The following is a 16177-nucleotide window of genomic DNA, read 5'->3' as shown; positions in this document are numbered from 1 at the left end:
TCCTCACTCTTATCTAAACCAGCTTTCTTGAGTTTAGCATCCCTATCCTGAATGATTTTGGCTTGTTTTTCCTTCTGTTTTGCTAGCATCTGGTTAGCATAGTCAGATGCTGCTTTAGCTTCATCAGAAGTAACTTCAACCATTGGAGTGAAGGTAGGTGCATCAGCCTTCTTCTTCTTCTTCTTGGGCTCATCTTTTTCCTCTTCTTTCTTTTCAGGAACTTCATCTTCTTGCTCCTGAGTGATTACTGTTTCAGCCTTTTATCTTTTCCTCTTAGCAACCTTCTGTTGCTTGGCTTTTCCATCAGTGGCTTCTGATACAGTAACCACTTTGTCCTTCTTTCCTTTTACCTTAACAGGAGCAACTTCCTCCTGAGAGTTGTCACTTGTTCCTATGACATAGGCAGCAACTGATTCAGCTAAGATTTCAGAGTTATTTTCCTTAAAGATGGAAGGAAAATCTCTGATAATCTCAGTTTCTGCTGTGGTCATCTCCATCCACTTCTCATCTTGAAGGGCTTTCTTGATAACATGCATAGAGTACAAGGACCTGCTACTGATTGTCTTCTCAGCTGTAGAAACCTCGAAGCATTTATCAGAAGCATCCCTTGTTTTCTTCAGAGTCTCCAGCAATCTACCTTGATGGAAGATTTCAGACAACAATCTCCCATAGGGTACTTGCTTTCTTTCTTTGTTGATCCCCTCATTAATTGCCAAGCAAAGATGATCCATGACATATCTTGGGAAATTGATTTTATCAAAGGTTGCCATAAAATAGATTGCCAACTTCTGTTGATTGTTAGGTTGGTCAGACCCTCCTCCTATTTGAAAGAAGCAATCTGTGCAGAATTTCACCAACATCCTGTTGTGAATTTCCATTTCTGAAGTCTTGGCTTTTGGATTTCCATTCAGAAGCAAGTTATAATAGCTCTTTAGTAGAACATCATCTTTCTTTACTATCTCTTGAAACCTTCCTTCAGCATCCACTCTGCATGCTTTTGCAATAACCTCCTCAGTGACGGTTACAAAAATACCCATCACTTCAGACCTGATTTCCAAGCTACTGAAACAAGTAGGATCCATCTCAATCTTTGACTTTCCCTTCTTTGATGCAGCTTGCAAGTTTACCTTTGCACCCTCTCCTTCGTAGACTTCAGCCCTTACCCAGAAATCTTTAACCAAGTTCACATACGTCGGCCCATTCAACATCTTGAAGTACTCAGACAGCTTCTGAGCATCTACCAACTCCTTCATGTCCACATCATACTTCTTGAGTGAAACGAAGTCCACTGGCGATTCTATCTGAACGATCAGAGATTTAAGTGGAATAGACATTGTTCACTGTTTGCAACCGGATCTAGATCCTGGTGCTCTTTGTTGCATACTTGAAGTTGATTCTAGAACTCTTGAACTTGAGGTTGCCATTGATGAAGATTGAAGAAGATTTTTAGGGTTCTAAGGTTTTTTTTTTTGTGCTTACTTCGCAAGAGGTTAGAAAGCAAATGTGTTTGTTGTGAAGTGAGTAGTGTGTGAATTGGCAAAGTGTTAAAAGTAAAACGATTACAATTCAAAAGAGACAAACAAACATAACATTAATGACAAATTGGGGGCGCGTGAAAGTACTTTTCAAAGCTATTAAATCATCATTGCCCTTTTAAGTTATACACCAATACAGATAAGCCACGTCAGAATTTCTCAGAGTAACTACCAAGTTAGTGGGCCAGGAGTTACCAAATAAAGTAACTCCCAACGTTTCCACTAACTCAACTATTCAGGAGCATAAAATCCAGCTTCTGAACTTCAAATTCTGACGTGATAATCAGAAGCATGTTTTCCTCAGAACCTCAATAAAGAGCTTCTGATGCACCACAACTTCTGAACTAACTTCAGAACCTAAAATCCTATTCAGGAGCAAGCAAGTATTTAATCAGACACAAAGTGCATGTTCAAATTTTTCTTTATAAAATCAAATCTTTCAACAGTTAAAGACTTAGTGAATATATCAGCCCATTGATTCTCAGTATCAATGAATTGTATATCTAAAATTCCTTTTTGAACATAGTCTCTGATAAAATGGTGTTTGATTTCAATATGCTTAGCTCTTGAATGCAAAATTGGATTTTTAGACCAACAAATAGCAGCAGTATTATCACAATAAATGGGAATACTGTTAGCAATTATCTGATAGTCTTCCAACTGATGTTTCATCGAAAGTAGTTGTGTACAACAACTTGCAGCTGAAATGTATTCTGCTTCTGCTGTAGACATAGCAATAGTTGTTTGTCTTTTGCTAGCCCAGGATATAAGATTATCACCCAGAAATTGACAATTGCCACTGGTTGACTTTCTTTCAATCCTATCACCAGCATAATCAGCATCACAGAATCCAATTAGCTTATAATCTAAGGATTTCCTATAAAGGAGTCCAAGATTAGTTGTTCCTTTCAAATACCTGAAGATTCTCTTGACAGCAATCATATGAGATTCTCTAGGATCTGATTGGAACCTTGCACACAAACATACACTGAATAAAATATCTGGCCTAGATGCAGTGAGGTATAACAAAGAACCAATCATACCTCTGTACAGCTTCTGATCTACTTTAGCTCCTTCATCTTCTTTGCTTAAGGTGCACGTAGAATGCATTGGAGTGTTCATCATTTTACAATCTTCAAGCTTGAACTTCTTCAGAAGCTCCTTTGTATACTTTGATTGATGAACATAAACTCCATCTTTGCATTGATTTATTTGAATCATAATCACTTATAAACCAGCAAAGTCAAATAATCCATAAAATTAATCAACTTTGATTAGCTATAACATGAAAGAAAAAAACAAACTTACAGGTTAATTCTGAATTCTGATGCAGAGGGCGGAGAGAGGTTGAGAAAAACTAAACAATGTGGGAACGAACTATGAACTGTCAGAACCCTACTTATTAATATTTTTAATAGCTAACAAATATTTTTCTAAAAGATTTTAATCATAATATTTTGCTCACGTTTATTACTAATATTATTATCAGAGGATTTAAAGTCCAATTTTTAACATTATTTTTTTCTCATGTTTGTTACTAATCTTTTTTTTTTCTCACGTTTGTTACTAATCTTTTATTAGAGGATTTAAAGTCTAATATTAACATTATTTTTTGCTCATGTTTTTTACTAATATTTTTTTAGAGGATTTAAAGTCTAATCCTTAACAATATTTTTTGCTCACCTTTGTTACTAATCTTTTTTTAGAGGATTTATAGTCCATTTAATATAGTGCTAACAAATCTTTTTCTAAAAGATTTTGAATAATAATATTTTTCTCACGTTTGTCACTAATATTTTTATCAGAGGATTTAAAGTCCAATTTTTAACATTATTTTTTGCTTAGTTTGTTACTAATCTTTTTTTTTTTCTGCTCACGTTTGTTACTAATATTTTATTAGAGGATTTAAAGTCTAATCTTTAACATTATTTTTTGCTCATGTTTGTTACTAATCTTTTTTTTAGAGGATTTAAAGTCCAATCGTTAACAATATTTTTTGCTCATGTTTGTTACTAATTTTTTTTTAGAGGATTTATAGTCCAATCCTCATCGGCTATTATTTTTGTTTAAAAAAAATTAAAAAAACTCATAGACTCGTGAGAAATAAAGCAGGAAAAAACATAAACTTTGGATTATTTTATTTCATAAGTCATTATTGTTCAACTTTGATTTTCTCAAATTCTGATCCATTCATTCTTCTAACAAAAAAAAAAGTAAAAACAAAGTTTGAATTGTAATGTTGGCGAAAAGTAAATTGCTTGAAGGATAAAACAGAAAGATATTCAATTCATGATGTGGACCTTAAAGGTATTCCATTCAATGGTGCTTTAGAAGTATTAATCAAGTTCGTGAGCCTTGGAACTTTCTAATTTTTTAGAGGTGATGAGATGTGATCAGAGGGTACTATGATGAATTCTGGATCGATTTGAATTCATGAGAAGAGACATAAAGAATGCAAATATAATTTTTAAACTTTATTTGAGTTTGATCTGTTGTTAACGGTGGTAAAAGAAAGTTAACGGTGACGATTAGTGACATTGATTATTAATCCCCGTGTTATTTTATAATTGGCTATTTGTATTTAAAATTAAGGGTATTTTTGGAAAGAAAATTACAACCCAAAAGTGTGCTGAAAGGGGTAGCTTTCTTTATATATAGTATAGAATAATATAGATTATATCCTTAAACAATTTTTTCTATAATAAAGATTATTGTTGGTATCACTCAAAAAAATAAGAATTTATATTTTTTTTAATTTCGTTTTACAAGGAAAAAAAAAACAAAACAAAAATTGAAAGAAAAAACATTTATATTTTTACTTTCAATCGAAATTAAAATTTCATAAAAAAAAATATTGTTCATAATTTTCAATATAAAGAGCGGAAAGACGGACATGTGAGTGCCCATCTTTTCGCTAGTGATTATACAATATACTACTGTATTTCACATATAACAAACATAGTCATAGATAGGGATGGAAATAGGCCAGCCTTTGATAGGCATCAGTCTGGCTTACTGAATTTTTTGCAAGCCTGAGCCTGGCATATGGCCTTTCATAGGCCTATTTTTTTTTTGCATGGCCTGGAAGTCTATTTACAGGCCTATTTCATATTAAAGTCATTAAATATTCAATTTTGTCTACTTCTAAATAGGGCAAATTGGCCTTAAAGCCTATTTCATCGTAAGATCTGTCTATTGTTATAAGGACTTAAAAACCTATTTCATTATAATGCCTCAAAGCCTATATAAAAAGTCCATTATTTGAGTTTTTTATTTATTTTTATTCTAATATAAATTATATTTTAATATAAATAAAAAATAATTTTTAATAATATGCATAAATAGGCAGGCCTATCTGACTTCGTAGGCTTTTTTTTGATAGCTTAAGCCTGACCTATTGTAACATCTCGCTCTTCAGCAATAAGAATTTTACCCATCAGATGTATCAGAGGTTAAGTGATGAAGAATGTTAAGTACAACGGAAGATATTAATCTGTAATGTCAGACGAATACGAGTTGAGCCATCAGTGACGGAGAATATTTATCAAAGCGATGTCAGTTAAACATGAGTTTATGTATCAGTGTCAGGCTAAACACGGTTAAGGCAAAGGGCGAAGAGGTAAAAAGCTGCAAGGGTGATTTAAGGCCACAAGGGCCATTTTTCCCTCATTTCCATTTCACTTTTTCTCTCTAGGTTTGAGAGAAAGAATTTCTCTCCTCCTTCTCTCTAACCCACGCATCCCTCTCTTCTCCTAATCTTCCAAACCTCCTCCTAATATGATCAAGCATGGATTACGGTGGCTTAGCAAGCAAGAAACAAGTGGAGGAAGGGATTAAAGCATGCATGGATTGGTTGGAAAAGATAAGAATCATGAATGAAGCAAAAGCTAGAGTTTGAGCTTGAAGCTTGAAGGAATTGCAAGAAACTTGTTTAGGTGAGTTCTTCAGTTAGTTACCCACCTTTGGGATGTGCTAATTATTTTGAGAATTTATGAATTTAAGTTATGGAGGGTTTAGAACCCTAATGCCCCTTTTGCCAAATCTTGTTGATTAAATGTTAAAATTGTCATGGAATATGTTTATTATTGTTTCTATATGTTGTTGGATGTTCTGGTGCAATGCAGGATCAATTCGGAAGAGTTTTGGGTCAAAAATTGCAAATTCTGCACCACAGACCCGAAGAAACTCGCTATTAGCGAAATATTTCGCTAATAGCGAAATTCTTCAGAAGCCTGCCCAGAATATTTCGCTAATAGCGAAACAGTCTGTTCCTGCCAGCATGCTTTTGGCTTGTGGGCTCACTATAGGGCCGGTGGTGCAATCCGAAGCCTTTCTTTTACCGTTTTACAACTTTATAACCCCAAAACAACGTTTAGGCAATGCACATAACATCAAATGATTCTTGAAATGAAAATCATGGTAATCTTAGCATGTATGGCAAGGATGGCACAAGAGAGGTAAGCCGAATTACGCGCCCTGTATTTTTTTACAAAAATACTCATGGGGTTACGGATTTTATAATATGAAATATGCTTATACATAAACAATAATCAAAATTTCTTCTATTTCAGCAATTCCAAAATTTGCTTTTAAAAACAACAAAATACAAAGTAAAAAAATGATAAAACATGTCAAATAAAATTAAAATAATTTAAAAATACCACAAAAAAATTCTAAAAATCAAATAAAGCTAATGCAAAAAAAAAATTTGGATTTTTCTGAGAATATTGTAACATCCATACTAAACTGTCTAGAATATATAGTATGCGTATTAAACTTAGTACTGGATACATTAAATTTACAAATTTAAGTTCATCCGAATGAGCTAAATCGATACAAACTCTCATACATCTGATAAAAGTACTTACAAAAGAGAACAATCTAGAAGTCATATCGGAATACAAATCCACTAACTAACGATAGACAAGGTAATACAATTGATGGTCTAATACAAGATGTATATCTTAAGTCATCCAACTTCCTTCTGCTTGCTCACGCCACATTCAATCTGCTTATCTGAAATAAAATAAAGGGATTGGGATGAGACATGATGTCTCAGTGAGTTCCACCTAACCTAGGCTTTAGGCAATCTCGGGGATCCTACGATTGCCATCTGTCTCTGCTTAATCCTCTACATATCTTAGCGATCAGAGGAAACCTAAGATCGATGACTGTATACTGCCATAATTCTCTGTCATGATCATAATCATAATCATATTTCTCATTATGTTAGAAGTTAGTGTGCATCACACAATTATTATATGAGTTCATTTTACGGAATGCATCCGAGTGGAGTAATCCCGAATACATTCGCTCTAATCAACCGACTAAATTCCTATCTGAAGCTAGAGTTAGACTCCTTTTGTCATCGCACAGGACTCACATCAGAAGAAGGTCTGTCAACTACTGACGGCAAACCTTAACTCCACTACTGATGGGGAATTAGAGAGTCACGACTTAACTGTTGTTGTGTAGATTTCCTTTTCAGGGAAATCCCATCCAGCATAATCTGGATCTTGGTTGACACAACTTAATTGATTATAATTATCTATAACATATGTCTGTTATGCCTTTCTAATCATATGCATATCTGATATATTTTCCTAAGTGGATTCACATATTGCTTGACCTATTTATTCAGGTTCTATGCCTTTCATATTCAACTTACTTAAAAGTTGGTAATCAATCCCACAATAATTTCCCTTTCCCAATTACATTAACAACTTTATTAATGGCCAAATTTTTTAACCATGTGAATTGATAGCCTTCTATATTAATACCAAGCAACCCAGCTTCTAGGACAAACTGATGAAGTCCATCCATTAGCCATTGCGGTCTCTCCACTTTGCCTTCTTTTCACGTGCATAAAGTATGTCATTAAAATCACCTATCATACACCATAGTGATGTAGTGTTTCATGACATGTGGTTAATAAAATTCTAAGAGTCCCTTCGTCGTTTTCCTTACAGGAACCCATATTAACCTGTGGGTTGCCTTTTCCGTTGCAAATTACCATCAACCTTAACATAATATGATTATGAGAAAAATTTAAAACTGAAAAATTAAAAGAATTATACACCAAAATAAAGCAAGACCACCACTTCTACCTTGTCTATCTATGACAAAGCAATTAGCAAAACCAAAAAATAGTGAAACTCCTCAACTTCATTTATCTGAACTAATGTATCACTTAGAAAGAGGGAGTTTAGTTTTGCTACCAAACTAGGAATTTTATATTTGAAAGTGTGCCCGGGTTTCCCAAACCTCGAAAATTCTAGATAATCTAACTCATATTTCTATGTTGTTGTTGTCACCATCATCTTAATTCACACTCATCATACTCAAGGAAACAAAATAACTAGGATGGAATAAATCACACAATACATAAATAATAGATCAAACAATTCAAAAACCAAACTCTCACAACGATCAACAAGAATGACACTCAAAATGGGGGAAACACCCTTAAAACAGGGCTAATCCCGACATTTACGGGCAATAGGCATAGTATGAGAAAAAGACCCTTTACATAATACATCATACTCCCTCCGTTTCAAAATGAGTGTCGCTTTAGCCAAAAAAAATTGTTTCAAAATGAATGTCACTTTCAGTTTTCCAATGCAATAATAACTTTTTCTTTTCAATTGTACCCTCCAATTAATACTCTACACACTACTTCCAAAGTATTACTTTTAAAACTAACCAATAGTTAATAAGGATAATTTGGTAAAATAATCATTCTATTTTTTTAATCATTGCATTTCTTAATATGTGTGTAAACACCTAAAACGACACTCATTTTGAAACGGAAGGAGTAATTTTTATTCTTCCTAATAAATAATGAATGAGATAAGCATTATTTATGGTGGTTCACACCTCAAATCACTATAATACAATGTTTTGACATCACAACTATGTTGGTGCCCCAAAACATCGTGTTTAAAATACACATCATCCTATATATTATTACTAATTAAAAAGTAAAAAAAAGTTAGGGGGGCCAAATAAAATCCAACAAAGCAAAGTAAAACGATAGGTAGACATACCAAACCTATCTCTAACGAAATCAACCCTAATAAAACTATGACATATAGACCATCATTGAGAGGGAATCTACACTTGCATTATCATCATTTTCGTCATTTTCATTTTCATGATCCCTATTTTCTTGGGTATCAATCTTTTTGAAAACATGTTTATTAAGAGCTCCTTGTTTAGATCTTATTAGCTATTTATTTCTTTTGTTTTTTTATTTCCCTATTTTTTACTACCAGATAAATGTTTTTAAAAGCAACATCGTAAAATAAACAAAAACATGAGCAAATGGTCACTTTAGTCACTGACTCTGCACCTTGCTGTCACAAATGTCCCTGAGTCAGGATTAAATACAAAGAAGTCCCTGACTTTGCACCTCTGTTATCACTTTAGTCCCTGACGTTATATAATTATGTTAAGTGATGATGTGACACATGTTTTATGATGACATGGCATATGAGGTGTCACTTGGACTAAAGTGAAGGTATAAAATGGTCACTTTGGTCTTTGAACCAAAAAAATATCCCCAAATTGAATCTCAAATCACCAAATGTCATCTAATTCTCTCTTTTGTTCAAAATCAATCTTTCATTAAACAACAACTTATTGTTAAGTCTCTGACTGCATAAATGATTATGGGCAAAAGACAATATAAAAACTGAAATACAACAAACCAACATTTTCATTGTTGAACACAAACTTGATCTGTTATTATAAATTAACATTTTCATTAATAGTTATTATAAATTAAATGAACTGAACATAAACTTGATCAGTTAAGATGAATTACAAGTAAACCAATATTTATCATTGCTGATATGTTAAGATGTGTTAAGTGTTAAAACTTTGATATTTGTTGTTCATAATACTAGTACATATCTATTATGTGCACTTGTTTAATGTAGCAGCGTTTCCAAACTTGATAGCTGACATGTGAATTTAGATTCTCTCTTTGCTTTGCAATATTGCAGACATATTAACTTGATCTCCAAAATTTAATATTCTTCCTTCAAAGGTATAAAGATTTTTGCCTTCTGAAGTATCAGTTCAATGAAGTTGGTTACGCCATTTTGCAGTTGTTTAAAATAATGAAGTTGTCAGGAACCCAGTATAAGTTGGTCTTTAATGGAAGATTGACTTTTGAACAAAAGAGAGAATTAGATGACATTTAGATATTTAGGGATTTGAGATTCAATTTGGGGATATTGATTTTTGGTTCAGGGACCAAAGTGACCATTTTCTACTTTCACTTTAATCCCTGTGACACCTCGTATGCCATGTCATCGAAAAACTTGTGTCACATCATCACTTAACAGAATTATTTAACGTCAGGGACTAAAGTGATAACAGAAGTGTAGACTCAGGGACTTGATGACAGGTCATTTTACGTTATTCTTAACATGTTTTCAGTTATTTTCAGTAGGTTTTAGTAGCAAAAAGGAGGAGTATTAAATTAATTGTCCATGATTTCTGCACCTCTAACCATTTTGAGTCGACCCTGTTTTTCAACATATAAATAAATATAAAGTTTTAACAAAATTAGGGATTAGATGATATTTAGATATTTAGGGATTTGAGATTCAATTTGGGGATATTGATTTTTGGTTTAGGGACCAAAGTGACCATTTTCAACTTTCACTTTAATCCCTGTGACACCTCGTATGCCATGTCATCGAAAAACTTGTGCCACATCATCACTTAACATAATTATTTAACACAGGGACTAAAGTGATAACAAAAGTGTAGACTCAGGGACTTGATGACAGGTCATCTTACGTTATTCTTAGCATGTTTTTCAGTTATTTTCAGTAGGTTTTAGTAGCAAAAAGGAGGAGTATTAAATTAATTGCCCATGTTTTCTGCACCTCTAACCATTTTGAGTCGACCCTGTTTTTCAACATATAAATAAATATAAAGTTTTAACAAAATTACTTAAACATATTGAATCGACCCTCTTGCTCAGATAAATATAATGCAACATTAACTATTGATTTGCAAACAATACTTTTAATAATTTAATATATAGAGAAAAAAATATATAAAATGAGATAATCAGTGATTAAAGATATTATAGAAGAAAGAGAAGCAACGTTATTAAAAGTGATAAAAAAATTGTTAACACTTTTTATGTCATGTAATTTTACTGCCAACTCCGTCCCCAGCCGGAATATCATTAAAAAAAAAATATTTGCCCTAAATAAAAGACACTATAAATTTTTAAATGCATTTTTCTTCAAAAAATAAAATAAAAAATTAATATGAATTTATTATTCTTTATTTAAGTATATCATTTATTAATACTATCAATTTATTTTTTATAAAAAAAATTTAACATTGAATATAGTTATGCACAAAAGAGTACTACTCCTGCAGCCCTTATTACTTCCTTCGTTCCTTTTTATAAGAGTAATTTACAAAAATCACGGATATTTAAAAAAAGTTGTTGGAGTAATAAAGTTGTCTCAAATGTGTGTGACTAATATTAGATTACTCTTAATTAAATATATATTTAATGTTAACTTTTCATATACCAAGGTAAATTGGTAGTATTGTCCTCGTGATCTTAGCTTAGTTGGTATAGACAATGCATAATATATATGCAAAGTTCGGGGTTCAAACCCCGGTCACCACCAAAAAGAAATTATTAATATACATTTTTTTGGTAACAAAATTATTAATATACATTTGATAAAAGAGTAATCAATGCATCTAAAATCTAAAAATTTGTATATAATCTTATATATAAAGACAACTTTTTTGTAAACTACTATATTTAGTTTGATGAATGCTAGGAACACACATTATAACACACACTTTTCAACCCATTCTCTTTGATTGGTTAAAACTCACATGAATCACACCGAATTTATATGGGTCTCACATGATTTGATTGGACCCATGTGAATTTTAACCAATCAAATCAAGTGTGTTGAAAAGTGTGTATTCAAATGTGTGTTGTTAGCATTTCTCATTTAGTTTTTAACAAGACATTATACTTGCACCCACTTTAATTTTTAACAAAACAATAACCTCCCCTATTTAGTTTTTAACAAAACATTGTACTCCCCTACTTAAATTTCGATGTGAATTACAACTCTCTACTAGCTTAACACCGTTTGACTCCGTTAAAACAGACTAAATTCCCTTCCACTTCCTTTCTTCCAAATTTGAAACGGTTATGATTAAGTTCGGTTCCACTGCCTTTAAAAACAAAAGTTCCCTTCCACTTCAATTTTATTTCTATGTATTACAAACTAGTAGATGCAATCTAAAATTGGTCATGTACGAATATTGGGAAGCATTTTAAGTCAAGTGGTGGTGCTAAAAAAAATTAAGAGCACCTATCTTATTCAAAATCAACGTCAATCCACAAAAAATCACTTGTAGTTTCTTGTTTTATTTTCTTTTGTAAAATGTTACGCATACATGCACACCCAACAAGAAGAAAATTGTTGTTGACACATTTGGTTTGGCTAAGAAACATATATAAAAGACGAAAATGCCTCTCGGTAGTTAAGTGTCGAGGAAAAATAAAACTAGCTGCAGTTAACTGCCGAGGAAAACCTCGGTAGTTAACTGCCGAGGCGTGCTGAACATAAACAGAAGCAGAAACTCAGTTTTGCAGTTTCCTTCTATTCTTCAAAAACTTCCCAAATTCTCTTCAAATTCCATTTTCACGAATTGCAAGCCAATCATCCCCACATTATCACAAGTAAGTACCATTAATCATTGCAATCTTAATGTTAGTTTGTTTAGGTTAAGTTTTCTAAAAAATTTGAGTAGTTTGCATGTGGTTAGGGTTTATGAATGAATTGACAATTTGATCATTGCATGTGTAGTTTATGTATTGATAAATGAATTTAGTTGTTGCCTATGTTGTTTAAATGATGTATAATAAAAATGTGGTTTTGAATGGTTCCAAATGAACTCATTTTGAATATGTTTGATACTTTGCACACAAAGTGTTTGATAAAATGCGTCAATGACAATTTTATTGATTATTTAGTTAGTTTAGGTTATGAGAATTATATTGAATGATGTTTAGGTTATGATGGAAATGTTGCACACAAATTATATTGAATGGTTTTAAGTTTAGTTATGTTTATGTTTATTGAAATGTGAATGTTTATGTTGAAATAATGATTATAATGATTATATTGAATGTTTTTGTTTATATTGAAATGTGAAGGTTATAATGTGAAGGTTATATTGAAATGTGAATGATTATATTGAAATGTGAAGGTTTAGTTTAGATTATATTGAAATGATGCACACAAAGTTTTTGATTAGGTTATGGAAATGATGCAAATTTTTTAATTGTTTTCGTAGATATTTCTGAGCAGGACCCGATTGATCCATCTAAGATGATTGGTGGTAGGCGTGCGATGACTCAAAGCCACCGGAAGAAGAGGCAAAGGGGGCACATCCCAAAGAGGGGAAGAGGTTGGAGGGGGATGGTTCAGGGACTTCTCAGGCTACACAGCCTGAAGAGTCATAGGTGGTTAAAACCGACCCAGGAGGTGGAGTACCTGAATTATCAGGATCAGGTACACCACAATGTGACTGATGGTGGGTATGACTTGGATCATATACCAGAGTAGCAGCATATACCAGACGATGATGACATTGCAGCAGCGGCTGCCCCAGCAGTGTTACCTTCGGAGCCTCCCTTTCCTGGAGGACCAGAAAATATATCTCTGTTGCACTCTTAATTACCGAGGGGTATTTTTGTCTTTTATATGTGTTTCTCAGCCAAACCAAATGTGTCAACATCAATTTTTCAACAAGAAAGCGAGAGAAAAGGTAAAGTTGCTTTAAGAAAACAAAGGCAAGTGATAGGAATTAGAATTTTGTCCAAATAATTTATGGAAAAAAAATGCAAAAAGCGAGTAACAGTTCTAAGATTTTTGCAGTGAAAATGCAAACGAGTGTGTTTTGCACTTGTGGTGCTAACAATGTTAACCCTAGGGGAGGTGAGTGTTTTTTCAAAATTGAGTTAGGCAGAAAGTTTGACCAAATACCTTAACATCCACATTAAGACATTGCATTGCTATTATTAATGCTTGAAAGAGACTATAGAAAGAATTGAATTATGTCAATGCCTTTATAGCCCTCTTACAAGTTTTGTACTGCTTGCCTTATTTACTCAGATGGTTGGCAACATTTCCTCAACCACACCTTCTTGTATTTATATCGATGGTACTCATAACTAATAAGAAGAGTATAGACTTTGATGAGCTAAGAGATGTTATGCCCCCTGTAACAGCCAGATTTTCCGCTAGATTTTATTTAATTATTTTTTATGTGTGTTTATATGTGCTCGTATGTGATTATTTGCCTCTGTGTGTATTTTTGGTTTGGATTTGTAGAATTCGGTGTTAGAAGGGTATTTTAGTCAATTTGGGACTTAGGGGCATTTTGGTCATTTTGTGAGTAGGGGTGATTTAGTAATTTTGTTGAGGATTATTTTTAGTGCTTGGTGAGAGTTACTATTTTACTAAGTTACTAGAGAATGTAGTAATTTATTTATAACCGGTAAGTGACCGTTATTATTACATTTTACCGTTAAGTGGGTAGAAACATTTTGAATTGGTTTAGTGAATGGGTTAGGCCCATTAAGACATTGTGAGTTGAGCCCAATTATGTGGAGCCTATATAAACTCTAGTTGTTAGAGGAAATAAAGTTACGTAATCATTTTCACAATTTTGAGATAAGAGAGAAAGACAAAGGAAGAAAGGGTTTGAAGAAGGAAAGCTAGAGAGAGCTAGAGGAGGATAGAGATTCAAGTTTTTGGAGCTAAAGTGAGGCCTAGGCTTGATTTGGTGAAGAATTAAGGTAAGGGGGTTAGACTTTAATCATAATCCTTTAGTTTAATTTATACTCTAATTCTTTGCATAATTGCTTATTTGGGTTAAGTGATTAATTTGATTTTTGCTGTAGAAATTTGTGCTTAATTTTGATGATAAGATTATATGCATGAATTGAATGATAATTGTGGTGTTGTTCTTGAATTTGTATGTCAAAATGGGTATATATGAACATGATGTGTTTTTGTGTGAAATTGATGATGAATGAAGTTGTGGTTGTTGAGTTGTGAATGAATTCATGTTCAAATGTTGTTGTTGTTATCTTGACATATGTTGTTGTTGAATTGATGCAATGAGTATCGTTGAAATGGTGAATTGGTGATGAGTTTGTTGTTGTTATTGAAAGTTATGGAAGTTTTGGTGAAATGGTGAATTAAGTTGAATTGTGGTGTCGATGATTTTTAATGAATGAAACAAGTTGATTTTGATGAGTTATGATATAATGATTTTCTGTTTTCAGTTGTTGTTTGGTAATGAGGAATCGTTTTGGAGAAAATTGGGATTTTGAGTAAAAGTGATTTTAAGCGTTTTTGGGAAATAAGTGATTCTGGGATAAGCTGTTTTGAGATTTGAAAAATATGATATTTCAGTAAAATATGATAGGATTTATTGAATAGAACGCGCAAGCGAAAACGGAATTGGAATCGGGTTAACAGTTGGGTTTTTACGGACGAAACAGTAAAACCGGGAAAAACCGGGACTGCACAGAGCTGCAGCGCAGGTCACTGGCTACTGCGTGCCCATGCCTGGGCGCAGATTGCCAGCGCCTGGGCGCAGCAAGACAGCCCCTCATTTGTGACTGCTTTGTTGTGCCTTCGTCTGAGTGCTGTCAGGACTTCGGCTTTTGCTGCGTTCTTGTGCTTTTTCACCCTTGAGTTGCCCTTTTGTGTAAACATGAAAGTTTTAGATAATTTTGTTAGCTTTCCAATGACTTTGGTTTGACTTGAAATTGTTTTGTGGATTTTGAGTTATGATGAAAACACTATGTCTTGGAGAAATTTTAAAGAAACTTAGCATAACTATTTTCAAGTCATCCCAAAACTTATGGTTTGGTTTCTAAACTTCAAACTTGAGTTTTATGAGTTCAAATTAAGGGGTTTGAGAGTATTTAATCTATGATGTGGTGAGTCTAACTTGGTTTGTTTTGAAAATGAATTGGTTTTGCAAAATGATACCATGAGTCGAACTTTGTGAATTTTATGATTCCGTTGTAATTAGCCAGTGAAACGTGATTGTATACTCTACTGCACTTATATGTAGCCTAAGGGTATTCTTAGTTGAGGCATTGGATCTTGTTTACTTGGTTTTGGTCCAATAGCTCAATTATTTTGAAAATGGGATAATGATAGACGAACTTGGTTGAAAATGGTTCTTTTAAACCGATTACTTTATAAATCTTTCGTGAATGGTTTTATATGATTAATTGAGGATATGTGGATGGTTGTTGATGGTTGAATGTGGTGTTTGTCATGAAATGTTGTATTGTTCCACTTTACTTGATTTATGAAAGTATATGGAATGGGGAGATATATTGTGAGTTGATGTTGAAGTATGTTGATCCATGATGATGACTTTTATATGAATTGTGTTTGTTGAATGTGTGGACATGAATACTTGATAATGCAAATGTTGTTGAGCTAGTCAATGCAATTGGAGGTGTACTTTTACATTGTCGTTGATAGTTGTTATGTTGAAGTTGTGCATTATCGGGTCGTTGTTGTATGTCCATGCATCATGAT

General features: G+C 33.0%; 1 protein-coding gene across 1 annotated transcript; it reads right to left on the bottom strand.

Annotated features, from left to right (window-relative positions):
• Positions 1–260: 260 nt before the first annotated feature.
• LOC146930230 (uncharacterized) lies at positions 261–1334 on the bottom strand. Its single transcript, XM_085707515.1, has 2 exons — positions 859–1334; positions 261–738 (listed from the first exon to the last, which is right to left on the bottom strand). The coding sequence occupies exons 1-2, from the start codon at positions 1332–1334 to the stop codon at positions 261–263; spliced, it is 954 nt and encodes a 317-aa protein (XP_085563641.1).
• Positions 1335–16177: the final 14843 nt, after the last annotated feature.

The sequence above is a fragment of the Medicago sativa genome, chromosome 4 (genome assembly GCF_051527215.1).
Source record: "Medicago sativa cultivar Bolivia chromosome 4, Bolivia_mono, whole genome shotgun sequence".
Classification (NCBI taxonomy): domain Eukaryota; kingdom Viridiplantae; phylum Streptophyta; class Magnoliopsida; order Fabales; family Fabaceae; genus Medicago; species Medicago sativa.
Note: the sequence above shows the minus strand (reverse complement) of the source record. Positions and strands in the feature narration are given on the sequence as shown.

What these genes read in the sequence shown, in the direction of transcription:
- LOC146930230 (XM_085707515.1), bottom strand. Translation starts at nt 1,334, where the DNA reads ATGTCTATTCCACTTAAATCTCTGATCGTTCAGATAGAATCGCCAGTG. An exon ending in ATGGAAATTCACAACAGGAT is followed by an intron (nt 739 to 858) that starts GTTGGTGAAATT and finishes CAATTTCCCAAG; the next exon opens with ATATGTCATGGATCATCTTT.